The sequence below is a fragment of the Arachis hypogaea genome, chromosome 3, assembly GCF_003086295.3.
Source record: "Arachis hypogaea cultivar Tifrunner chromosome 3, arahy.Tifrunner.gnm2.J5K5, whole genome shotgun sequence".
Taxonomy (NCBI): domain Eukaryota; kingdom Viridiplantae; phylum Streptophyta; class Magnoliopsida; order Fabales; family Fabaceae; genus Arachis; species Arachis hypogaea.
Genome location: NC_092038.1, coordinates 21,663,455 through 21,688,620, shown reverse-complemented (window position 1 = coordinate 21,688,620; position 25,166 = coordinate 21,663,455). Strand labels below are relative to the sequence as shown.

At 30.7% G+C, this 25,166-nt stretch overlaps 2 protein-coding genes and 1 long non-coding RNA gene across 5 annotated transcripts; all 3 read left to right on the top strand.

Annotated features, from left to right (window-relative positions):
* The first annotated feature begins 12,723 nt into the window (after positions 1-12,723).
* LOC112789812 (uncharacterized) lies at positions 12,724-18,338 on the top strand. 3 transcript variants are annotated; one of them, XM_072232559.1, is made up of 11 exons: positions 12,724-12,977; positions 13,619-13,957; positions 14,391-14,446; positions 15,071-15,618; positions 15,713-15,948; positions 16,034-16,237; positions 16,355-16,447; positions 16,520-16,627; positions 16,714-17,157; positions 17,902-18,005; positions 18,134-18,338. In XM_072232559.1, exons 6-11 carry the CDS (start codon positions 16,142-16,144, stop codon positions 18,171-18,173), a joined length of 885 nt encoding a protein of 294 aa, XP_072088660.1. In that variant the 5' UTR covers positions 12,724-12,977; positions 13,619-13,957; positions 14,391-14,446; positions 15,071-15,618; positions 15,713-15,948; positions 16,034-16,141; the 3' UTR covers positions 18,174-18,338. The 3 variants fall into 3 exon arrangements, with proteins under 3 accessions (XP_072088660.1, XP_072088661.1, XP_072088662.1); XM_072232560.1 differs by having other exon boundaries at positions 12,733-12,977; positions 15,580-15,618; XM_072232561.1 differs by lacking the exon at positions 15,713-15,948 and having other exon boundaries at positions 12,736-12,977; positions 15,580-15,618.
* On the top strand, positions 13,691-14,555 carry LOC114924007 (uncharacterized). The gene is made up of 2 exons (XM_072231669.1): positions 13,691-13,957; positions 14,391-14,555. The coding sequence occupies exons 1-2, from the start codon at positions 13,691-13,693 to the stop codon at positions 14,553-14,555; spliced, it is 432 nt and encodes a 143-aa protein (XP_072087770.1).
* A 4,876-nt stretch (positions 18,339-23,214) lies between the features above and the next one.
* Positions 23,215-24,790, top strand: LOC140182551 (uncharacterized). The gene is made up of 3 exons (XR_011878348.1): positions 23,215-23,299; positions 23,422-23,546; positions 23,997-24,790. It is a non-coding gene; the product is annotated as an uncharacterized lncRNA (long non-coding RNA).
* The last annotated feature ends 376 nt before the right edge of the window (positions 24,791-25,166 follow it).

Below are 25,166 nucleotides of genomic sequence, written 5' to 3'. Positions count from 1 at the left end.
TACCTCTATTTTGTGATAACATGAGTGTAATAAACATTTCAAAAAATCCTGTACTGCACTCTAGAACCAAGCACATTGAGGTTCGATATCACTTTATTAGGGAACATATGCAAAAGGGTACTATTGATATCCAATTTGTAAAATCTAAAGAGCAACTTGCTAACATTTTTACTAAATCACTGTGTGAAGATAGATTTTGTTCACTAAGAAATAGTTTGGGGATGATGGACTTAAGCTTTGTTGAAAAAATGTGATCTTCATACCTCTGTTTGTTTTTGTCTCGTAGGCAGCAGAGAGACAAATCTGGGCACATGATGAACAAGTTATTAAACAGGGGGAGACTGAACCTTGGCACCTTGAACTCAAGCCCATTCAACATCCTTTGAGCCCATTCCATGATACTGACCCATTATTATTTTTTTGCATCATGTTGTTAATAAATTACTTTTAAATAATATTTTTAAGGGATTTCACATCATATCTTTCAAAAGGGATTTTTGTCAAATCAAATCTTTTTCCCATATCTCCTCCCACTTTTCAAGGAAAAGACTTTTCAGTTATTTGTTTACATTTTAAATTTTCTTATTAAAACTATTTTTCAAGGGGCTTTAAATGAGATTCTCTCTACTAAGCATTTATTGTGGTCTAACCTCTTTCCACCTTCCACTCTCTTCGGTCTCTTTTCAACTTCTCCCTCTCCACTTCACTTCCTTTATCATGAGAAAGAAGCTTGCTACTCGTCGAAGAAGCCGAACCCCCATTATCAAAAATCCTCCATCTTCCAAAGGTCCTCAATCCCACACACACATACACATTCATTCCCACTCGTCCTCTTCACCCTCCTCTCACTCAACAAATTCCATGGCAAGAAAAGGAATCCATGCAAGAGCGTCAACAAGGCAGGAAGCAACATCACCAAAGAGAAGTTCAAAGGGAAAGGAGCAAGTCCCTGAAGAAGAAGAAGACTCACCACTTCCATCTCCACGACCTTCACCACCACCACGATGTTCTACCCCACACCCTTCAGGTCGGTCAGTCCCCACTCAACGTACAAGGAAGCCAATCCTTCATGACACTAGAGAACCTTCAAACTTGGATTCATTAGACTTCAAAAATAAATATGGTAAAAGTCACTCCCACTTTGATCCTGCCCATTTCATATCTTGTGCTACTTTTGAGTTTCACTCACAAGTTTTGATAAATTGTCATCTTTGTGCCTCTTATGTGGTTAGTGTGAAAAATCTTTCTGAAAAAGGTATTGATTTCACTACATATTTTGATGATCTCAAATGGGTTCCTATTTTCAAAATTTGAAAACCAATTTACCCTAACTTGGTTCGTGAATTTTATGCTAACATGATGTTTCATGATGGTGCATTGCATTCATATGTCAAAAGAGTTCATCTTACCTTGAATAGAGATACCATAAGTGCTGCTCTGGGGTATCAAGATGAAGGGGCCAGGACATACATGTCTGGTAAATGAGATAACCATGATGGTGTTTCCCTTCAAGTAGCCCTGACTCGGGTTTGTGAAAATTTCTCTGCTCTTGATGGCACAACTCTGACCCACAAGGCTCTCGGACCTGTGCGAGCCTTGCTTCACTATATCATCGCTCATATTTTAATGCGTCAAAGTGGTTCTTAGTAGAGGGTTACTGTTTGTGATACCCTTGTGTTGTTTGCTATTCTAAATTCTGCTTCAATTTCCTTTGCATATCGTATGATTAGACACATGTAGGATTGTGTCCATAGTGATAAAAAATCAAATCTGCCATATGGTATATTTCTGACTTGCATCTTTGAGCATTTTAATGTGGATCTTAGCAATGAGCCAGTTGAGAACAGGGTCTCTACCATCAAAGGCAGAGGAGTTCCCGATTCTGTAAAAGGGAATAAGGGCAAGAGTTCAACAATATCAATGATTTCTGATAGCGAAAGTGATAGTCTTCCTCCTGAATCTTCTTGATTTTTTGAAACTATCAAGGATATTCTGAATGAGTTCTCCAATATGTCTAGCATGATGGTCAGATCCTACAAAGAGGCTCGCAAGCAAGCTTATAAAAATGAGAAGGCCTGGACCAAATGTCGTGAAAGGGTGAATCTGCTAATTAAGAGCTTGGAGACTACTAATAAGGACATGGCTCATTCTGAAGGAGAAGATGATCATCTTGATTCTGATATTAATCTTTCTGATGCCTAAAGATTTGCTCACTGCTGCCTATACCTTTGGACACAATTTATTCTGTTTTGTTACTTTTGGACTTGGTTTCTTTTGAATTATTGGATGAATGTACTCAATAACTTTGACACATTATTCCTGTTTTAATGTTTAATAACTGCATTGCTGTTTCATCTATTTTGCAGGTTTCCTCCTTGATAACAAAAGGGAGAGGAAAAAGATTTAAAAGGGGTTGAATTGAAAATAAAATTGGGGCTGCCAGTGCTCAAATTCTTGTGCTCTGTCTTTGAGCTCTCTAAGTTCTGACCTAATTACATTTTTTTTCTCTGTTTGATTATTTTTTCATGCTATGTTTCGATGCTCTATTTTTGTGGCTAAACAATGTGTTTTATTGCTTCCTATGATTTGGTATAGATTTATTGGCAGGAAACATTTTTTTAGGTTTGATACTTTGCTTTGAACATGTTATTTTGAGAAGTGTGTTAGAACTTGAGCATTGATCATTTGTTGGATATGTACTCTGAATATACTTTGTTATACTCTGTTTTGCAAGAGAAATTTTTTCTTTGAGCAGCTTGAAACCTTTAATTATGTTTATAAAAATATATTTGCTCAAAATCAAGCTCTTACATGATAAATATGGTTTTGCTTCTTAAGGTTTCATGTTTTGAAAATATAATTTTTTTTTGGAACTATTTAAACATGTTTACAGGTACTGCTTCCATTGGATATATGCACACATTTAGGGGAAGCAGTTTGATCAATTGAAAGGGGGAAGATTCAGCCAAATCATCAAGGAAGTTTTCTAATCCTATTTCTTTTCAATTCATTTTTTAATAATGTTAGTCATCAAGGGAGAGATTGTTGAATTTCGAAAATTTGAATTATAGTGATGATCAAACATTATTAATATATTAATTAGAAAAATTGTTAATTTAATATTTGCTTCCAATTGTTTGGTTAATGGATTTGTTAGTGTGCAGAAAAAATAAAATGAATTTTTATGTTGGGATAAAAAGGCAATATAAGCCCAATGTAATGAAATTGTGATCAGCCATTGTGCAAAAATTCCATGCAATGTGGCTGAATTATTTAAAAGGGAGAGCAAAGCTAATTGGGCCAGGAAACTAGTGTGCAGCCCAAAACAATTATTCTTTGTAAACTAACAAAAAGCTTTGGTCCGAAATTGAGGAAAGAGAGAAAGACTCCAAACAAAGCCACTGTTACCTACTACATTATGGAATAGAATTCAAAATTCAAATGAATTAATTGCTTGCATAGGAAACTGAAACATAAAATTAAATTGAGTTAATTTTACATTGAATGCTTTGTCTCTTCTCTCTCCTCTCTCTCTTGGTTTTCAGTTGTCACTTCAATCAGAGAAAAGAAGAAAGAGCAAGTTATCAAAGAAATAAACAGTGAAGCTAATGGAAGAAGAAAAGGCTATGTTGATGATAGCCTTTGCAAAAGGAAGATCCGAAGCATGGTGTGACTAGATCTTTGCCATTGAAGGCAAGATTTCAAGAGGAGCTTCAAGATCTTCCATGCCAAGAATAGGAAAGATCCGTCTTGATCAGAGAAGATCTCAGTGGTAAAGGTTATTTCCATTTCTGTTATTTCAAGACAGAAGGTAGCTATTGGAGCTACAAAGAGGAAGAAGCAAATATGAAAAAGAAGGAGCTATCAAGGATCAAAGGATCATCAAGGGTCAATGTTCTTTCTTGGAGCCAAAGTCAAGATCAAGGGCTCAGAGTGAAGGAACTTGATGAGAAGGGTTGAGAGAGGTACATGCATGTTGATTTTAGCTTTGGTTTTCCCTCTCTTTCTTCTCTGTCCGAACCGGCTCTGTGTTGGAGAAGATGTTGGTGGCTTGGTTGAACCGGTTTTAACTTTGGAAGTGCCCCCTTCTATAACAAGGGTGAACGACCAAGGGTTAAGATCAAGGAGAAAAAACACAGAGTTCTCATAGCTACCCTAAGCTAACAGAAGTTCTTCTCTTTCAATGGGTTTCATTTTGTTTTCCTTTCTTTAGTTTTGTTTGTCTGTGTCTCATGGTGAAAAAAGGCAAACAGAGTGAGGTTTGTAAGAAAAAGCCAGTGAGAGAAAAAAGGCAATGAGCAAAATTAAAGAAAAAAAGTCATAAGTGTCTCAGAGTTTCTTTGTTCATCTATATGTTGTGTTTCATGATCCTGTGGGGACTTGCAAGTTGGGTTAACACTTTGCAGTTGAAAGCTTGGTAGGTGTCCAAGTCAAGTTCAGATTTTGGGATAGAATCTAGATTTGTCCCAGATATGATTGGGTAGATCCTAGGAAAGAATTGGTGTATGTAATCTATTGATGATAGTGAAATTACGTCACTGTTGTTATAGAGATTGGATATAGGCTGCATTGCACTTAGCAGCTAAACCATGATACTTCTGGGTGTGATTCTCTCTTTCTTTTCTACTCCTATTCTGTTTCTGTTGCGTTGGAGACAAAATTGAAAAATATCTCCTAACCGGTTACAAGACAAAAAGAAAATGTCTCTTGACTTATTATGAGATAAAAAGTAGAAATATCTCTTGAAGTTCTTTTAAAAAGTAGAAAGTAATATTTAGAAAAAAAAAGGGCTAAGATTCAACCCCCCATTTTTCTTAGCCACTGATTACCATCAATGTGAAATAATTGTTTATTATTAATTTTTTTCTTTTTATTTCGAAAAAAATTCCGTACAATTGAAATAGATTTGATATTGAAATTGATGAGCAAAAATTGAAGCTCACAGATACCAGCAAATGTACCGGACCACTCAAGTAATACCACGGTGAGTGGATATTGTTTCCATGAGGATTAAAGGATTGAGCAAATAATTATTAAATTAAATACCTAATTAGATCAAAAGAACCCTTTGAAAAGGGTAAGATTGACGCGTGTTATGATATGTAGCTTATTGCGTTTACAGTATAAACGAGATACACACAATTATTTCTTTTATACTGTAGACGAGATAAGGCTTAGACACACCTATATAAGAAACTTGTTCACAGCGCCTCTTTTGTCACTTTCATTATCCATTACCTTCATTTCTTCCTTTCTCGGACGTTTCTCTAGATATTTTTGAGATACTCGGATATTATGACGCGCGCGGATGCATGAGACGGAGACGTCAACTGCCTAGACGCGGCTTCACACATTGCAGGAGCGATCAACTTTTAGGTTAATGTTGTTGTTTTTCTCTTTTAAATATGAGCATGTAATTATAGTTGGGGTACTTTTATAGATTCAATGTTGTTACATATGTAGGGGTGTTCATGGATCGGATCCGATCCGCATATCCGCAGTATTTTATTCGAATCTGATCCAAAAATTGCGGATATGGATCTGATCCACAAGACTATCGGATCGGATTGGATCCGATCTGCACACTTATAGGATAGGATTGCGGATTTTATGTAAGTATCCGCATATCCGATTTGCATATCTGCGGATCCGCAAAAATAAATAAATAATTAAATATTCTTATATTTTATTTCAACTAATAATTATCATATATGTTGTATTATTTTAATTTTATTATTTAAGAAAATTATGTTTAATATTATTTTAAGCGTAAACATATTTAAAAGAATAGAACAAAAGAATTTTATTAATATTTTTAATAAAAATAAGCTTTTAAAAATATTTTTGTGTTTTTGCAGATATATCTGATATCCGATCTGATCCACAAATGCGCGGATCGAATCCAAACAAAAAACTGCGGATATTAGATCCGTCCCGACCCGACGATTTTAATGCGGATCGGATCGAAATTTTGGCCATATCTGATCTGATTCGATTCACGTTCATCCCTATACACATGTAGAATTGGTTGTCATGTTATTAGAATTTGTTGAGTTGTGAAATGTAGAAATTAGTAAATGTTAATTAATTAATTTAATTAAAATTATTAATTAATTTATTAGTTAATATTATTTATTTATTAAATATTTATTCTATTTTTGTATGTATTTAAATCAAATTTTATATTTTTAATTTTAATTTTGAATATTTTATATTGATGTTTCATATTTTTTAAATATTTGATTTTTATAGTTAATTATTTTAAAATGTGAAATAATTGTTTATCATTAATTTTTTTCTTTTTATTTTGAAATAAAATTCCGTATAATTGAAATAGATTTGATATTGAAATTGATGAGCAAAAATTAAAGCTCACGAGTATCAACAAGTATACCGAATCGCTCAAGTAATACTATGGTGAGTGGATATCGTTTCTGTGAGTATTAAAGAATTGAGCAAGCAATTATCAGATTAAATGCCTAATTAGATCAAAAAAACCTGGATTGAAAAGGGCAAGACTGATACGTGTAATGATACGTAGCTTATTTCCTTTATAGTGTAAACGATATACACACAATTATTTCTTTTACACTGTAAACGAGATCAAACTTAGACATGCTTATATAAGGAACTTGTTCACATTGCTTCTTTTGTCATTTTCATTGCCCATTACCTTCATTTCTCCCTTTCTCGGACGTTTCTCTTAATATTTTTGAGATCGGTTCCGCTACGTTACCAACAGCATATCTGCCAACTTTTGCCAACTCTTATTTATAATTGTGTTTCATGGGAGTGTGTTTGTGGATGTGTCTAATAAAAATGTCTTTTTTATAATTGTGTTTAATAGAAGTGTCTTTATAGATATATTTTATGGATGTGTCTCTTTATATATGTATTTAAAATATATTAATTATTAGACACATCTACGAACACACTTCCATGAAACACAAATATAAATAAGAGTTGGCAGAAGTTGACAGATAATATGTTGGTACCCTATACTTTTCCTTTTGAGATACTCGGATATTATGGCGCATGTAAATGCACGAGACGGAGACATCAACTGCCTAAACACGACTTGGCACATTGTAGGAGCAATTGACTTCTAAGTTAGTATTGTTGTTTTCCTCTTTTAAATAAATGAACATGTAATTATAGTTGGAATACTTTTATAGATTTAGTGTTGTTACACATGTAGAATAGGTTGTCATGTTATTAGAATTTGTTGAGTTGTGAAATGTAGAAATTAGTAAATATTAATTAATTAATTTTTAAAATTATTAATTAATTTAATTAAAATTATTTGTTAATTTAATTTATTTATTAAATATTTATTCTATTTTTTCATGTATTTAAATCAAATTTTATATTTTTCATTTTAATTTTAATTTTGAATATGTTACATTGATGTTTCATAAACTTTTTAAATATTTAATTTTTATAGTTAATTATATTAAAATGTGAAATAATTGTTTATCATTAATTTTTTCTTTTTATTTTAAAATAAAATTCCGTACAAGTGAAATAGATTTGATATTAAAATTGATGAACAAAAATTGAAGCTTACGGATATCAACAAGTGTACCAAATCGCTCAAGTAATACTACAGTGAGTGGATATCATTTCTATGAATATTAAAGGATTGAGCAAGAAATTATCAGATAAAATACCTAATTAGATCAAAAAATCTGGATTGAAAAGGGCAAGATTGAATCTTGCTGAGAACTTTAGAACTTAAATGCTTGAATGCTTACGTACAGAGAACTTGAATGTTAATTTGAAAGAAAACAATGATAATTTGAGTCAAAGGCTTTAGAAATATTTATACTTTTAGAGAAATTAAATCTTATTTTCTTATCTTGAAGTTTGCAAATATCTTTCTCGATAAATCTTTAGTAATTGATTTCCAATTCCTTGTTTTCTTAGTTTCGCAAGCATTAATTAGTCGTCAATTAATTAATCAAGAGATTAAGCACAAAAAATGACTTAGTTTTCTAATAAGATTTAAAAATAGTCACTAAATTGAATTATATGTCACATATTCAAGCTAGTCCTATCCAATTAAATTTTTAGAAGAAAAACACAATTTTCAAAAGTTGTTCTAATCTGAATTATATGTCCTTATTCAAAATTAGAGTGATTGAAAATTATGCATGTGTAGCACACTAATTGAACTACTATTCCTAACCGAATTCAAAGAGTCACATGAAAGAGTTTTCAAGCTTTAATTCAAATATCAAAATTTTCAATTATAATAAAAGAATTCAAAAGAGATTAGCATACCTTCTGATACCACCAATCCGAATGAAGAACGAATAATTCAATCATGAAATAAATCAATGCAAGACTTTAAAATAAAATAAATTTAGAGTAATAACCCATAGAAAACATAAACATAGCTCCTAATCCTTTGTAAGATGATTAGTTACCATACAAAAGTGAAGAAAAACAAGAAGATATGTTGAGGAATGGAATACCCCTTTATGAACTAAGTTCACTTATTTATATCCTAAATTCTAGAATTCAAATTCAAACTATCCTAATCTTATCTTTTGGAGAGAAAGATAAGATAACTACTTACTAACTTTAATTTCAAATTTAAAAATAATAATTCAAATCAAATCTAACGACCAAATCTCTTATGTTTTTAGAAAGAATTAATAACTATCTTCTAGAATCTTCAATGTTTTGGATGTGATTAAGCCTTCTAATGATGTGGATAATCAAAGTTGGGTCTTAATTGTTGCATTTTGAGAGTTATAATTATGTTTAAGGTAGCTTGCATTAGAAGAACTTCGGTAAAAGGCCCAAAACCAAACTTCCAGGAGGCACAAGCACGTCGGACGTGAGGGAAGGCCACCGAGTGTGGATCTTGTCCGCCAGGCATGGGAGTCTTCCTGCTAGGCCTGGGTGGTTTGATTTCTTTAGGGCACGCTTTTTCTTCCTTAGGTCACGTTTTTTTGTACTTATATTTTTTTGTAAAAAAGTTTTTATTCTTATTAGATTTTTTAGGTAAAAATCTCTGAAAATATAAAAATACTATCCCAACTCTAAATATTTAATTATTTATTAAATTTTATTAAAAAACATAATAAATTTGATTAAAACCTAAAAAATAAAATAGAAAAGAATTTAAAAATCACTTAAGATGACGTGTCATCACAAATACCAAACATAAAATTTTGCTTATCCTCAAGTAAAAAGAAAGATAAACGGAGTTTAGCTTAATGAAAAATATTTAAAAAGCTTTTAAGATTGAAAACAAAAGTGAGATTTATGATAATTCTTGTGGTTACATTCGACTTCTCTTATCCTTCATGAATCTTGCATGTTTAGGATTTAGAAATTTTTAAAAATAAAATTCGAATTGTAGTACGAGAATTCTTTTGAATTTTTATGACTTGAAGGCAATTTACTTCTTATTTGGATTAGGGGAAATATCTTCACGGGCTTTTGACTCTTAGTATTTTGTCGTAAGGCAGCTCTTAACGGACTTTCAATCGATAATTCCGGAGCAGTTGGCCAAAGTTACCGAGTGATAAAGCACCCTTCGGATCTAGTTATCCAAGTCTCTTCTTGACACAGTCACACCACAAGTACATAATTAGGGTTTTGATCCAGACATCGATCTCCAAAGCCTCTTTGGACTTCTTAATGTTTTGTCTTAAGAAAACTATTTAAGCGAACTTTCAATCGATAATCCCAATCCAGTTGGCCCAAGTTATCGGATGATAAAGTACCCTTCGAATTTACTAGCGCAAGTCTATCCTTAAAACAGAAACATCACAGGCACATAATTGGACCCTAATCATTAGGTCCTCCTCCTCCTCCTCCTCCTCCTCCTCCTCCTCATCATCATCATCATCATCATCATCATCATCATCATCATCATCATCATCATCATCATCATCATCATCATTTCATAATTATTGTTTTATCCTCTTAACAAGAACTTGTGTCACGATTAAAATTTTTTTGTGTTATTTTCGGATATATTTTGCATAACTCAAAACTCCTCCTCTTTATCATCAGTATCATCACCATTATTATCATCATCATCATCATCATCATCTTTTTCTTCTCTTGTTCATCTTCTCCTTTTTATTTTACCTTTTATTCTTCTTGTTTTACTCTTTTAACAAGAATAAAAAATAAGAAAAATAAAATAAAGAAGACGAAAAAACATATAATGCTGCAAAATCATTAAAAAGAGGAAAAAGCAGGAAAAAAATATATAACAACTGTAATAATAAAAGAACGACGACAAGAAAAAATACACGAAAAAGAAGAAAGAATGTAAAAAAAAAAAAAGAAGAATGGCATTCACTTTAGTAGAGATAGTTAGAGTATATATTTACATTCTCACTAATAACATTAATTTTTATTAAGTTTTGACCAAGTTAATTAAATTTAATTATAAAAAAATTAAATAAAATAAAGTACAAAATTATATATATTAATTAATCTAGATATTTTTTTTTCTTTAACTCTAAACCAATTGGACCCGATTACACCGTTGTTTACTCTCAGCAATATCAGAATACTAACTTTTTAATATTATATTACACAAGGTGTATTCACATATAGATTCTAGAAGAGTCACCAAAAAAAATATATAGATTCTAGAAGGGAGTTCGGGAGCCACAATGCCTTACAAAATTGACCATTTCCTAGGACGATGAAGCAGTAAAACCTAGTCCAAACTTTCGAATAATAATAATAATAATAATAATAATAATAATAATAATAGTGACCAAACTAGATGCAGAAATTATTTTTAATATGGAAAGAGAGATGGTGTTTTAGTTGAATATTAATATTTAAAGTGTTTTACAGTATTGTGAACATTGTCCAACACGCCCTCCACGTAGTGCAACACGCCTCTCACGTGTTGGTTAAGATGTTGCTACGTGTCCAACACGCTCCCCACGTGTTAGCATGCTGCCACGTGTCCAACACGTCCTTCACGTATTGACTTTCCAACTAAAAAGTTCATCCATCTATAATTATACCAAATACTCCCATTTTCAACAAAAATACCAATATTTATTCCATATAAAAAAAATTAACCAACTAGGTGAGTCCAAAAAAAAAAAAGAAAAAAAAAGAAAAGACCAAACTAGGAAAGCACAGTATGTGTATAAATATCTAGAACATCTTTGTCCTTAATCATCGGGGTGTGTGGGGAGGTCCTAACTTTATAACAATTTTAATTTTTAAGTCATGTGTGGAATTATATACTTTTGAGTTTAATGAACAAATTCCACGTCCTGAACTGCTTCGAAATTCAGTTGATTAATCAAAGTCACCCTTTATATGCCTAATAGGTAATTAATTTTTCATCAACAATATATATTATCAATTTCATCTAATGTTTTTTAAAATAATACTTTTACTATTCTTATTTCTTTCTTTTTCTTTCTCAAAACACCACTCTTAACACCACAGCAACTCCACCATTCTACCGCAACCACCGCCGGTCAACTTCGTTGGATTTGGCCGCCAATGACAACATCGGTGACTCTAAATCCCTAGACATTAATTCTTAAATTAATTTAAATTTTAAATTTTAAATTTTAAAATAATCTTAAACCCTTCCAAAAATAAATGTTAAAAGATAATTTTAACATTAAATAAAAAATTGACTAACATTAACTAATAAAATATTAATTCTCTATATAGATTTTCTTATTCCAACCTACCAGAAGTTTCTGTTTCCAGTATGAATGCATGGCAAATGCATGTATGGACAATGAAGAAGAGTACAAAGCGGGGAAAAGAAAAAAAATAAATAAAAAAGAAAGAAGGAAAAAAAGGAAAAGTGATGGCCAGGTTGCGGTCAAATTATACTATGGCGTGTATATTGATCACGATATGATCTCAGATGCAGTTAATTTCACATAAAATTAATAGTTAAGAGTAATAAAAATTTAGTCAAATTATTTAACAGTTTTTAGCTATAGCTATCGACTTCACGCGACTGCACTTGAGTTTTTACTTTATTTATTTTATTTAAAATTTTAACTAAATTAGATAAATCTTAATTTCATATTTTATTATATTTTAAATAAAAAATTGAGATTTAAAAATAATTCGTTAATCAAACTAATTATTTAACTTTTCAATAGACTAAACATACTATTTTATAAAAAAGAAAACTAAAAATTAAATTCTATAACTTATATATTATTTAGTATTTACTCTTATTATTATTATTTTAAAGAGTATTGAACTTTCTATCCAACTAAAACGCACGCCTGATTAATCTATTAAAATCATGACAAGTTTTCTAGATATGATACTAGGTAGTTGGGAATCACAAAGTCGGCCCACAATGTCCTTTTGTCTGCAGGAAAAAGCTTGAACTTATATAATGTTTTAGTATATTCAAAACCTTTACCCTAATTTCAAGAGATATAGTACATATTTAATTAAAATATAAACAAATACTACATATTAACAAAATTTATTATTTTGGTTAATATTTTGTCAATACTCTAACCTGTTAAATACTAAATTTTAAACTGTAAAATTTAAACTCTAAATTCTATAGTAGTATAAAAATAAAATAATAACTAAGTATTAATTAATATTAATAAAAAATATTATCTCTTATTTAATATTTATCTTAAAAACAATTTTCATTAATTGACCTAATGTTCCCACTGTCTATACTGTTCATAGTGACAATCATATTCAGCCAAAAATTTCCTATATATATCTACGTGCCCGTACCCAGTTCTGTAGTTGAGTTGTTGCAAAGTGGTGAAAACCATTGTTATAGATCCCTAAACAAATAAACAGCCCTCAATTCAATGGATGAATTGGAAAGTAGAAGTGAAGCTTCTCCATCTTCAACAAACAAGGAGAAGATTGAGAGAAGGTTCATTGAGAGAAACAGAAGGAAGCACATGAAGATGCTCTACTCCACACTCAACTCTCTTCTCCCTAACGACCCCAACCCCACTAGGCCCAAGGTTTCTCTATCTCTCTATAAATGTTCCATTTATTGTTCTAACTACTCATTTTTATTTACAATTAGATTGTACAGTTAATTTTTTTAGTCAATATTAGCAATTTTTTTACTTTTATATTTTAAAAATTTTAAATTTTAAATTCTAAATTCTAAATTCTAAATGTTAAATGTTAAGTTTTAACTTATATCCTAATTTTTTTAAAAGATAAGTTAAAAAGTTATTTTATATATAAAGAGAACAAAATTGGTTTATTATTGAGGGGAGTAATGCTAAATAATCAATTCTTTTATCTAATATTAGCCTATTTTTTTAAATAATTTTATTTATCTTAAATTTTAGACTCTAAATTATAAATATTTAAATCTACATCCTAAATTATAAATACTAAATCTTTAAAATTTGTTAGTATTCACTAATTAAAATTTGATTTGTAATGTTTTTAAGTAAAAAATATATATTGTCATTCTTATTTTGATAATGATATTTTTTTAATTTATAAAAAAATACAATAAAAGAATCATATTTAAAGTGACATTATTAAAAATAAAATAAAATTATCATTTTCCTAATATTAACCACTTAAAAGTGGTTACGTACTCTTTCTTTTATTTATAATCATTATAAAATAAATAATGTAAAAGGAAGCACTGCTATTGCTTGATCAAGTGGACAAGGCCTTAAATTACATCAAGAGCTTAGAGGAGAAGGTAAAAATGTCTAAGGAGAAGAAAAATAGCTTACTATTGAGAATGGGAAGAAAGAGGACACGTGGCGCTTGCGACGATGGTAATCGCCCCAAACCGCCGCAACTAGAGGTTCATGAAATGGGTTCATGTCTTCAAATTGTAATGACATGTGGATTAGATTCCCAGTTCATATTCTATAAAATCATTCATATTCTGAATGAAGAAAACATCGATGTTAAGAGTGCCAATTCTTCGCTCATCGGAAATTCCATGCACCATGTTGTTCATGCAGAGGTATACTTACATACATTTATACAAACTATAGAATTATTTTGGGTTTATTTGTATATTTTGACTCTTTTGAATTAATTAGATTTTAACATAAGTGCTTCTAATAAATCAGAAATTAAATCTTACTAGTTAAGGGGGTAGATATTGGTTAAGAATTTTTAAAGAACAAATGTTTGAAAATTTTATTTTTTAATCCCAGACGAAACATTCAGTTTTGTAACCTTTAATCATACGCATAATATATAAAAATTCTTAAAATATAATATCACTAATTTGTTGTTGCCAAACAATTTAAACTCCTCATCAACTTGATGTTCTTGATGTATATTATAAGTTGAGCAATTCATATTCCTTGAATAACTTAAAACTCTTTTAATACCTTCTAATTTAATTTTCTCTTATACTACTTAACTAATTGTAAGTGGAATTTTGGCAGATTCCACAATCTTTGCTTCAATTGGGTGCGACTAAAGTAAGGGAGAGTTTGAAAAGGTTTGTGCAGGAACCAATTAGTAAAAATGAATTACAATCTGATCATGAGTTGTTAGATTTTGAGATCGATACTGCTGAATTAGCGGAGCTTCTAGATTTCTTAGCATAATAAGCAAGGATTTGCATTGCTAGATACTAAAAATGGTTGTTTATATTGTTTTATAGCTCTGATTTCGGTTTTCCATAACATCTAATGAGATAACTCCGCTTGTAAATTACGGCGATAATTAATAAATGCTAAATAAAACAAGTTTTATTATTTTTGACTAATTTTTTTATTATTAAATATTTCTGTAATTTCATGTTCTTGTTTTCTTTGGCAAGTACTTTGGTGAATTCAAACTTTTAGTGTCAAATAATGTATGTTATAATATAAATATTTTACTTTTGGACGTTGGTTTAGTGAAATTTTATGTAGATGTTCTTCTAGTATTAAATTTTGTTAAATATTTATTATGGTTTGGAAACTTTTAAATGTGTGTTTATATCTGTTGATATTTTCGATAAGAGTGAGTTGGATTGAAATAAGTCGAGTGTGGTTTTTCGAGAAGACACGCGCATGAGTATGAAGTTGGAAGTAATCGATGCTAATTTGGATTTCGATTATTTTGTTGATCGAGTAAGGTAAATCGAGTAGGAGACTCAATTCGAGAAATTGAGTAATGCCTTCAAAGAGCTGATCGAATAATTATGGAAGTGGAAAGATTAGTGGATTCTATCACACGGAGAAAACATTATGGGGAATATCTACAATCACGCAGCGGAAACGATTACCAAGAGGGATTGTATTTTAAATATGTAATTTTATTTAATTGTAATTAATTGTAACTTAATTGTCCATTATATAAAACACCTATAAATACTAGGAAGTGTTAGGGAATAAAGGTTGGAACTTTTACTCAGAAAAAATACTTAAGCACACTCACATCTATCCCATTTTATTCAATAAAGGCTTGTGAATGTGTATTTTATTCTTGAATTTGATAATACCTTAATACTATTGCCCAATTCGTTTTTTAAAAAAGAAAAAAAACACAAACAAACAAGTTAGGAAATTGAGATAAATTTTTAACTTTTGTCACAGTTAATCTATTTCCTTTCAAATGACTTTTGCTTTTAATACTTGATAACAGGACCAGTTTTAGCATCACCCCAAACTAATGATGATGATAGTAAGTAATTATATTTTATGTTTAGTTTAATACTTATAATCAATGTATATTATTTTTTGCATTATTGTCTTTTATTTCTTTATTTCCATAACAGGACCAGCAACCAAAAGAAAAAGAGGTCCAACAAAATGCCTTAAAACTCATGGTTTAAGCTATGAGGATTGGCTGCCAATAAGATTAAATAAATATGGTTAACCAATTGGTTACAATCGAGCCAAGTTAAGCAGTTATTTAGAGACTTTGGTTAGAAATGCACATCTTGCTCCATTGACATACACAAATTGGCATGGACTTAAAGATAATTGGAAAGATTTGTGGGAAGCTACCATTGTATTACACTTTTACCTCTTTTAACTTAGGTGTTTTTTTTTCTTTATTGATCTTAAAAACTAAGTTTTACTACATCATGGTGCAGGAAAAGTTTGACATTGGAGAAAGAGCTAAAGGGTAGGTTTTCAAAACCTTAGGTTCATCTTAGAGGACATATAAAAGTCGGTTAAAAAATCAATATTTTAAAAAAAATATGCCACTAGTTTACAATATAGAGAATTGTCCTCGTACTGTTCCACTTGAACATTGGAAGATTCTTGTTCAATTTTGGAACCTAGATATGATTAAGGTATATTAATTCTTAGCATGTAATTTCCATGACAGTATAATTAGTTATACTATCTAATTTTGCTTGTTTGTGTATTTTTAGGCTTAATTATTCAATTATGTTTTTATGATTTTAAAGGAACAAAGCAAGAAGAATAAAGTTAGTAGAGCAAAGAATACAAGTCAGCATACAACAGAATCAAAAATATTTGCTGAAATACGTGAGGAGGAGGTAGAATTAATCTGTTCACATTTGTCTTATTTATATTTATTTTTTTTAGTTGATTGTGCTTTTTCTTAATAGGCAATGAAAAATCCTGATAGAAGAGAACCATCTCGGGTGAACATGTTCTTTTTAACACACAAGCCAAGAGATGAAAAACCAATGAGTGAGGGAACAAGCAAAATTTTTGTAAGATATGTATTTCTTTTAATATATATTTTTTGTGATGTAGATTTTTTGTCATAGATTAATGTAGTTTGAATTTTGGATTTTAGTCTGAGTTTGAGGATGCCATAGTTTCACATCTTGAAAAATTAGAAAGCACAAATCAAGATGATATACTTTTCCAAGTATTAGGAAAAGATCAACCCGGTCGTGTCCGTACTTATGGTAGAGGTATTATAGCTTCAGATTTGTGGGGATTTAGATCTCAAGTTGAGACGGAGAGGTTAATTGAAGAAGTTAAAGAAAATGCTCAAACAGAAATTCAGAATATACAACAAAAGATGCAAGAGGAGATGGAAATAAAACTTCAAGAAAGAGTGGAGGACATGAAGTCACAGATGTTGTGTGGATTTAATGTGTTTTTGAATCAACTACAGAAAAATCTCCCAGGAGTAGAAATTTCAAATCTCTCTTTTCTGTCAACTACTTTAAATACGAAGGAAGTAGAAGCTACGGCAACAGCAAATCATGAAGTTTTTACTGCTGAAAAAGAGGTATTTATATCATTTTTTGCATTTTTTCTTAATAATAATTTATAAAATTTACTTTTCATAGTGTTAAATGTATTCAATCATTTAATCTACAATGAACCAATCTTAGCGTGTATAGACTAATCGTATCATTTGCATTCATTCCAAATTCAAAGAATGATATCTAAGTCTATAATTTTCTATTTTAGATTTAAGCTACCCTCAAAGTATTTGTATAGCAGTACTCAAGCTATATTATATCTGTTTTATATTTAAATAAATATTAACTACTTCTTTTCTTACTAAAATATTGGCAACTAGTATTTTTTTATTATTTTATTTTGTTCAATAATTTTTAACTTGTTTGTAAATTTTCAATTTTTCATAGTAGGCTGATGCACGCCTTTGGACATGTTTTAAGATTTTTTAAACCTTTACATTCCTAATGTGTTTGTTCATTATATTTTGATTCTGATTTAATATATCTCTTGTTTTTAATTCCTTTATTTTTTATCTTCACTTTACAAACACATGCAATTTGAATCAATATTATTATTTTCTATTTTATTTAATAACCAACAACTATAACGATAAAACTTCTTAACAAATTAATATGTGAATTGAATATTAAAAAAATGAAGCCATAAAACAAACAGAGTCTTGCATGCACTTTTGAGTGTCCTTTATTTTTTCTTTCCCTTTCTTATTATGGGTGGTTTAATAATATTATGGGTGGTCTAATAATATTTTATTTTTCTTATATTTTAGGTTCCAAGTAAATCATCTAATATAACAGAAGGTGTTTCTAAATCTCATACTAAGTCATTATCTCAAACAAGGGAGAAGAATGTGATTCTTTCGCCTAAAAAGAAGTAGGTATATTTATACCTAAAATTGAAGAATTTAAAATAGCATTTATAATTCATGCTTTATAATAATCATATTGAGATTTATTGTAGAAATATTGGTATTGGTGCCTTAAAATAGTTATTTTTTGCAGGCTTTTTGTTCTTCTCTTACTCAAGAGGTTCTTGACTTGAAATTGGAGAAAATGAAGCATGACCAACATAAGAAAAGATCAAAAAAGAAGAAAGTGGTGTGCTTGTAATATTGAGATGAATTTCTGAATTTGTGAATTTAATAAAAGAGACAAACTTGTACAATAATTATTGATTAAAGAAGCTATAAAAATTTCATTTTGTGAATTTGTGTATTTAATGAAATATTTCATGTTGTAGTAATTAATTTTAGTATATTTATATTGTGTATAATATAAAATAAAAAATAGTATAATAGAACTAAAAAAATATTACTAAAGATCTATTGTAACATTTTATAAGTGTTAAAAGAAATATTTATGGTAATATTTTGTTTTGTCAACCATGCTTTTACCTCTTTACTGACTTTTGTTTTGTCAACCATGCTTTGCGATAACTGATGTTGTAATTAAACTTTGACTGAACTTCAGCAATGACAGATTTCACCTTTATGGATGGATAAGTCTCTACCAATGGTTTATTTGCTTCTACAATTGTGATGGAATTTAGCTTGGAATGGTCTTGAGAAATAGTGGTTGTAGTGCAAGTGTGACTACCATTATATCTCCTTATTACTCAACAATACTTCTTTTGAATCATGCTAACCCTAATCAGCCAATCACAACAAGTGTTGTACTGTGTACATTTAGCATAGAGTATTTGGGGTTCCAACTCATACACCCGATAGTCTACACCTCTACAGATAGCACAATCTTTTATTGCTGCAATCACAGCTTTCCGAGAACTAAATTCCATCGCTACAAAAAAATAAAATTAAAATGGCATTAATTTTCCGGCGGTTTCATAAAAACGCCATTTTTTTCGCTAATTTCGGCGGTTTTTGCTGGTGCCAGAATATTTGTGATTTTTCTTTCGTCTTTTTAACTTAGATGTGTTTTAACTTAGTGTGATTTCTCAATAGAAAAGCGAATGATGAACCCTAATCCCTTGCCGCTGTCATTCATCTTCTTGCTGCCGCTCATCCCCTCGTCGCAACTCATATCCTTGCCTTTATCGTCTTTTGATTTTTCTTTCCTCTTCATACTTTTAGATCTAGTTCATGCTCTAGTAGAAAGAAACAAAGAATGCTTGTTCTTTTTTCTTATTGTGTATTTTTACTTTGATTGATCTTCTGCGTTGTTGTTCTTGTTGACGAGGGTGCTAGAGGTGGTGAAATTTTACCTCACGTTGATGAAGAGAGAACCATCGCAACCACCTCGACGCAAATGCAGCTCCAACGAAATCATGGAGGCAGTGCTGGCTCCGGCAAATGCACGGAATTGCGGTAAGTGCTCTATTTTTTTTTTTTTGGCTAAATTTACAACTATGCTCCGTCATACTATGAAAATCAACTAGTCAAGTTTTAATTTCGCGGCAAGGTGTTAGGGTTTTGATTCTTTGGTGTGTGAGTATGAAGCTGAGAAGGATACTTTGAACACCTTAGTTCCTGGCATACTTTAAATGTATGGATGGAATACACTGCATCTGTCTCAAAATATCTGTCGGTGCATTACTTTCTAGTTATATTTAAATTATGAAAAATGGCTTCTGTGCAGATGTGGGAAGATCTAACCAGAAGGCAAAATGGTTGTTGAGTCGCATAGAGACAGTTAAGTGTTTCGATGGCGTCGGGCGTAACCGCCATTCCTTTCACATACGTGGTTCACGTCCTTGGTCTGGTTGCCATCACCTCCTCGTCCTTGCTTTCCTACTACTTTTATAATGTTTAATTTAATTTAATTTAATTTATCATTTTTTAGTTGTATATAGAGGATTTTCTGTGTGGTTGAAGTATGTTTTAGGAATAAGCTTCAGAACAGACAATGAATCTTTCAAGGTGTGACACATAACTAAATTCAATATCTTTTTTTCTTTTTCTAATGAATTGAACCAATTGAGAACTTGATTTGCAGAGAGCAATGCAAGGATTTACTAGAAGATTGTAGGATTGATGAAGAGTGAGGGTCTCTTGGTTGGAATTGGTCTATCACATAAGTTTTTCAACTTTTCACTACGTTTATTGAGTTGTAACTATTAGGAGACTTATTTTTATTGATTATATCAACATTGCTCTTTTGAGTGCTACAATGAAAACAGAAAAGAATGATACTGTTTAACTAATTTTTGAGCTAATGTAGAAATGATTTTCTCTAGTATATTTAGCTAATTAGCTTATTCTAGTAAGTATTGAGAATTTATTCTAGTGTTTGTTCAAATATGTTAGAGTTATAGATGTCATTCAAAAGAAATAGCTGGTTTTAATGTAGAAAATTTGGAGGATTAGATTATAGATCAAACTGATTGAGAAGTCTCAATTCATAAATTGAATGCATTAATTAATTGAGTATGCTAAATAAAACCACTAATACACTCATATACTGATCTGCATTGTGAAAAGGATGAAAAGCAAATGAAACAATAACTATCTTATAAACATTGATATCTGATGGATCTTTTACTTGGATGATTCTAGCATCAATTTTTGTTATTCTTCCTCCTATTGTTTCATTTCATTGTCCATGCTTATTTTTTTTTCTTATTCTTCTTTCTTGTGTTAAGTTGCACCAAAATGCATGTGTTAGAGTTAACATGGGTCTAGTGCTTGTTTATGTTCATAAGATTAAGATGTTGAATTAGTGGATAGCTTTGTTTTGTGAAAATGGTATAAAAAAAAGGGCTAAACTTTTTTGGTTATTTGAATGGAGATATAGATAGGAAAAATTGATTGAACTATAGGTTCCAGGGAGTAGTATAAATTTGATTTTGTTCTTAGAGCAGGACATGTTTGGTAGTGAGCTTGGAAGATAATAAATCCAGATCATCACCCTCCTTTGAAGCAACTATTGCTTTATTACTTTATTTGTGTGTTATAAATAAAAGGTTCTTGATTTTTGTATTCTAATATTCCACAGATTCTGGATCCCAAGGGACAGTACTGGATCCCAACCCCATCTCAGATTCTGATTGGTCCTACCCAGTTTTTTTGCCCTCTTTGCTGCAAAACCTTTAACAGATACAACAATATGCAGGTACTTACCTCCATGGAAATCTACTTCATTTCTTTATTTTCTCTTTCTTCACTTCAATTTCACCTTTAATTTTTTGCATGCTTGCTATAAATAATATAATAACAACAAGGGAGAAAGGGTGGATCAGTTCCTTGTGCACTATTTTAGTTCATTCCTTACTATTATTATTCTTCTTCTCCTTCTCTCCTGAAAATCTTATTCTCTACCACTTTATTTTCCAAGAAAAAATAGGGTAATTTCATATTGCAACTCAAAGTGGTAACCAAGGTATTTTTGAGATTGTAATAGCAGTTTTAGGATTGTACAATGAAGTTGTAACACAGCTTGATTCTTATTTCTTTTTGCTTTTGATGATGTAGTCTATGAAAGGACACTTAGGACATATGATAACTTTGTCTGGCCTGTTGATACTTCATTCATTGGTTAATATACATGGCTCTCATTCATAGAACAGAAGACAACTCAGAGGCATGTAGTAAGGGAATGCTTAATATAATAATATCAGGTAGTAAAATGTACATATAATTGGAAGAGGCTGAAGGTAAAGTTAGGGAAGTCGAGGATGATTTGGTCAAAGCAATTGCAGGTACTCCTGGTTTTCTTTTCTCAATTTTTATTCTACAACTTCCTTTTTTATTTTTCATTCTAGATTTTCTTCTTAAATTTTTATTTTTGTGATTTTTAGTTAGAATTGAAATCGCTCATCCAGTTTTCGTGTTTGCAATAATCATCGTGTAACCTTTTGGGTTTCCCTTCTTGTTTTTAATTTCAGTGAATGATCAACTAAGTTAGATGATCAAAAGAGTAATGTCTCTGATCAATGAAGTGTATTGATGGATCTATGTTCTGTTTGTGCTTAATGAATATCATATTTATTTTTAATTTTCAATGAAAAATACCTAGGTTTCATTTATTAATTATTATCATTATACATTGATGGATGAAGCCAGTATGCAATATTTGGAATTTTAAAAACTGTCCTGCTTATGTATTTTGTTGATCTTACGAATGGGGAAGGATGGTTTTGAAGCTTCCACTTTAGTTCCTTGAGTTAGATATATGTGGTGCTTTTCACTTTAATTTTTTTCTAATTTATGTTTATGTTTTATAATGTAGATTCATCTTTTTGTGCTAAATAGCAATCCTCCACAGCTATATGGCTTGAAATCTGGGCAGCTATAAAAGCAGCTTGCTCTCAAGCAAAAGTTACACCAACAAAAGTAAGAAGTATAGGATTTGCAACTACTTGTTCTCTGGGTATGTAACATTTCTCTTTGCATGACAGATTTAATTTGTTTATATAGTGACTCTAGCTGATTGTTTATGAACTATATAATAGTTGCAGTGGATGCCGATAGTGCACCTATTTTGGTTTCTTTGACTGATGATTCAAGAAGAAATGTCATAGTATGGATGGATCATAGAGCTTTAAAACAAGCTGAAAGGATCAATTCCTCTAACTCACCTTTATTACAGTATTGCGGTGGAGCTGTTTCACCTGAAATGCAGCCACCAAAAGTACCATCTGAACTAATCCCATTATTTTAGTCACTGGTCAGCATACATAATATGCTATGCTAATTTATCTTTTATTCTTTTAGGCATTTTTCTCCATAGATGCTATTTTGTTAAAAAGGTTTTTAAGTGCAGTGCAATTCATACTCTTTATGGCAATGGCTATTGATGGAAATAAACATTGGATATGTTAAAAACCATGTCTGCAACTGGGGCGGGGTCTTATCTTTTTAGATTAAGCTCAATAACCTGACTAACAGATTTGTAGAATACATATACAAATTATTCTTTAATGAAAAGAAACTTGGAGCATGGGGTTAATTAAATGTGTGCTTATCTATCGAAAAATTATGTTACATAGTCTTTACCGATCCAAGCTACTAAACTGGTTACATTTTGCTCAATGCAGTTGGTTCACATGATGTATTCTTACATCATCTATAGTTTTAAGAATCATGCTCTCTTTTATGAACTCATTTTCCAAAGCATTTTAAACTTTCAGCTTCTATGGGTTAAAGAAAACTTGCAAGAGTCTTGGTCTTTGGTTTTCAGGTGCATGGACTTGAGTGATTGGTTGTCATACAGGTACTTACTTATGTATTTAGCTATTTATTTATTTATTTATTTTGTTATTCTTGATGTTCAATGTCATTCTGTGTTGGAGTCAAGTGTTGCTTAGCCTTGATTTATTTCTGGTACCTTTTTAGGGCAACTGGAGATGATACTCGCAGTTTGTCCACCACAATTTGGAAATAGACATATCTTGGTCATGCTCACATGCAGCATATCAATGATAAAGACTCCTGGGATATGGCTATGCTTTTTGGATCATGTATGAATTAAAAATTTTGAATCTTAAATTCTAATTAGAAATTCTAAATTATAAACTTTAATCTAAATAATTGATATAAAATATAATCTGATAAGATGCTCATTGAAGAAGTTCAGAGGCTGAGAGCTGAGGTATCTTTTGTTTCAATGTTCTACATGCTGCATTTGTGACAAAGAAATAGTTAATTATCATGCTGAGATTTCTATAAATGAATATATTTTTGTATGTATCTCCAGCATTCAACTATAATTCAAATTTGTAAAATTTGTTTTCGCATTTTTCGTTAGGATAACTAGTCAACATTTAGCCCTTTAGGTTGCTTCATTTCATTCCTCTCATTCTGATTTTCCTATATCTGAGTAGCAAATTAACCAGTGTTGTTCACTTGCGTATTTAAAAAACATCTGACTATGCATTTAATGTGTTCTCTTATGCATGTTCTTTTGATAGTTAAAGAGACTTGAAGAACAGTGTGAACTCAAAAATCATAAGATACAAGAGTGCCAACAGAAAATTGAGGAGAGTTGGTTTGTAGCAAAGGAGGAAGATGCTAAGTCCAAAGCAGCAAAAGAGGTCATAAAAGCTTTGGCTGTAAGGGTAAGTTTTCTTATATTGTTTTTGTTTTGTTCATTTACACAAAGGCTTCCGTACAAGAAACATATGTTGTAGTAGTCCTTATGATATGGCCTTAACATTATATTAATTATCACCACTGCAGCTTCATACAATATCAGTAAGGTATTTGAATTGTTTTGAATATAAAGGATAAAATCATTCTGATTTAAGAAGCAGTATTCTCTTCATCTTATAATAATTGTTTTGAATTGCATTTGTAATCTAATGCAACCATTTCAATAAGAACCAGCTTTCAGGAGAGGTTCCTACAAATCTTTGTAAAGAAATGAGTTTGGATAATGAAGTTGGAGTGTTGGAGCAAGAAACAAAGATGTTGGAGCAAGTTCCCGGGATGAAACTCACACAAGAAACTAAGAAACCAAGGCAGGCTTGTTTTAAAGTTAATTACAAAAGGAGGAAACTTTTGGCCTCCAAATCTTATTCATCAACACTTAGCTAAGTTACTTGTCTTGTATATTCATATTCTAAGTAGTAAAAACAGCACTTATTAGATGGTTTAAATACATTATTAGATATTAACATAGTTTAGGGAACTGGATGATAGATTTGACTGATTAGTGTTTATTGCAATGCTTGTATTTTAGTAAGTTTAGTAAGACAAGGTTTTGTACAGGGGTTATTACTTTTGATTTTCAATAATAAAAAATTATATATTATATTAATATTTTGTTTATGAGTTATATAATATTTCATTTATGGATTATGATTTTTTGCTATTGTGAAATTTTAATCACAAAATTATTTATTTAACACGATAAAAATGACGGTAAAATTGTTTTTTTAAACAATAAAAAATGTCAGTCAGGGTAAAACGGCAGTTCAAAAATGTCATTTTAACCAACCAAAACGCTATTGTCAGGGTAAAAATGGCGGTTCAAAAATGCCATTTTAACCAACCAAAATTCCACTCTGTCAGGGTAATAACGGCGGTTCAAACCGCCGTTTTAACCTATCCAAAAACCGCCATTTTAACCTTGGAAATAA

Coding starts and splice junctions, on each gene's coding strand:
- LOC112789812 (XM_072232559.1), top strand. CDS start 16,142: ATGCCACTAGTTTACAATATAGAGAATTGTCCTCGTACTGTTCCACTT. Junction 16,448..16,519: donor CTGAAATACGTGAGGAGGAG/GTAGAATTAATC, acceptor TTTTCTTAATAG/GCAATGAAAAATCCTGATAG. Junction 17,158..17,901: donor TTTTTACTGCTGAAAAAGAG/GTATTTATATCA, acceptor CTTATATTTTAG/GTTCCAAGTAAATCATCTAA.
- LOC114924007 (XM_072231669.1), top strand. CDS start 13,691: ATGTCTAAGGAGAAGAAAAATAGCTTACTATTGAGAATGGGAAGAAAG. Junction 13,958..14,390: donor ACCATGTTGTTCATGCAGAG/GTATACTTACAT, acceptor GAATTTTGGCAG/ATTCCACAATCTTTGCTTCA.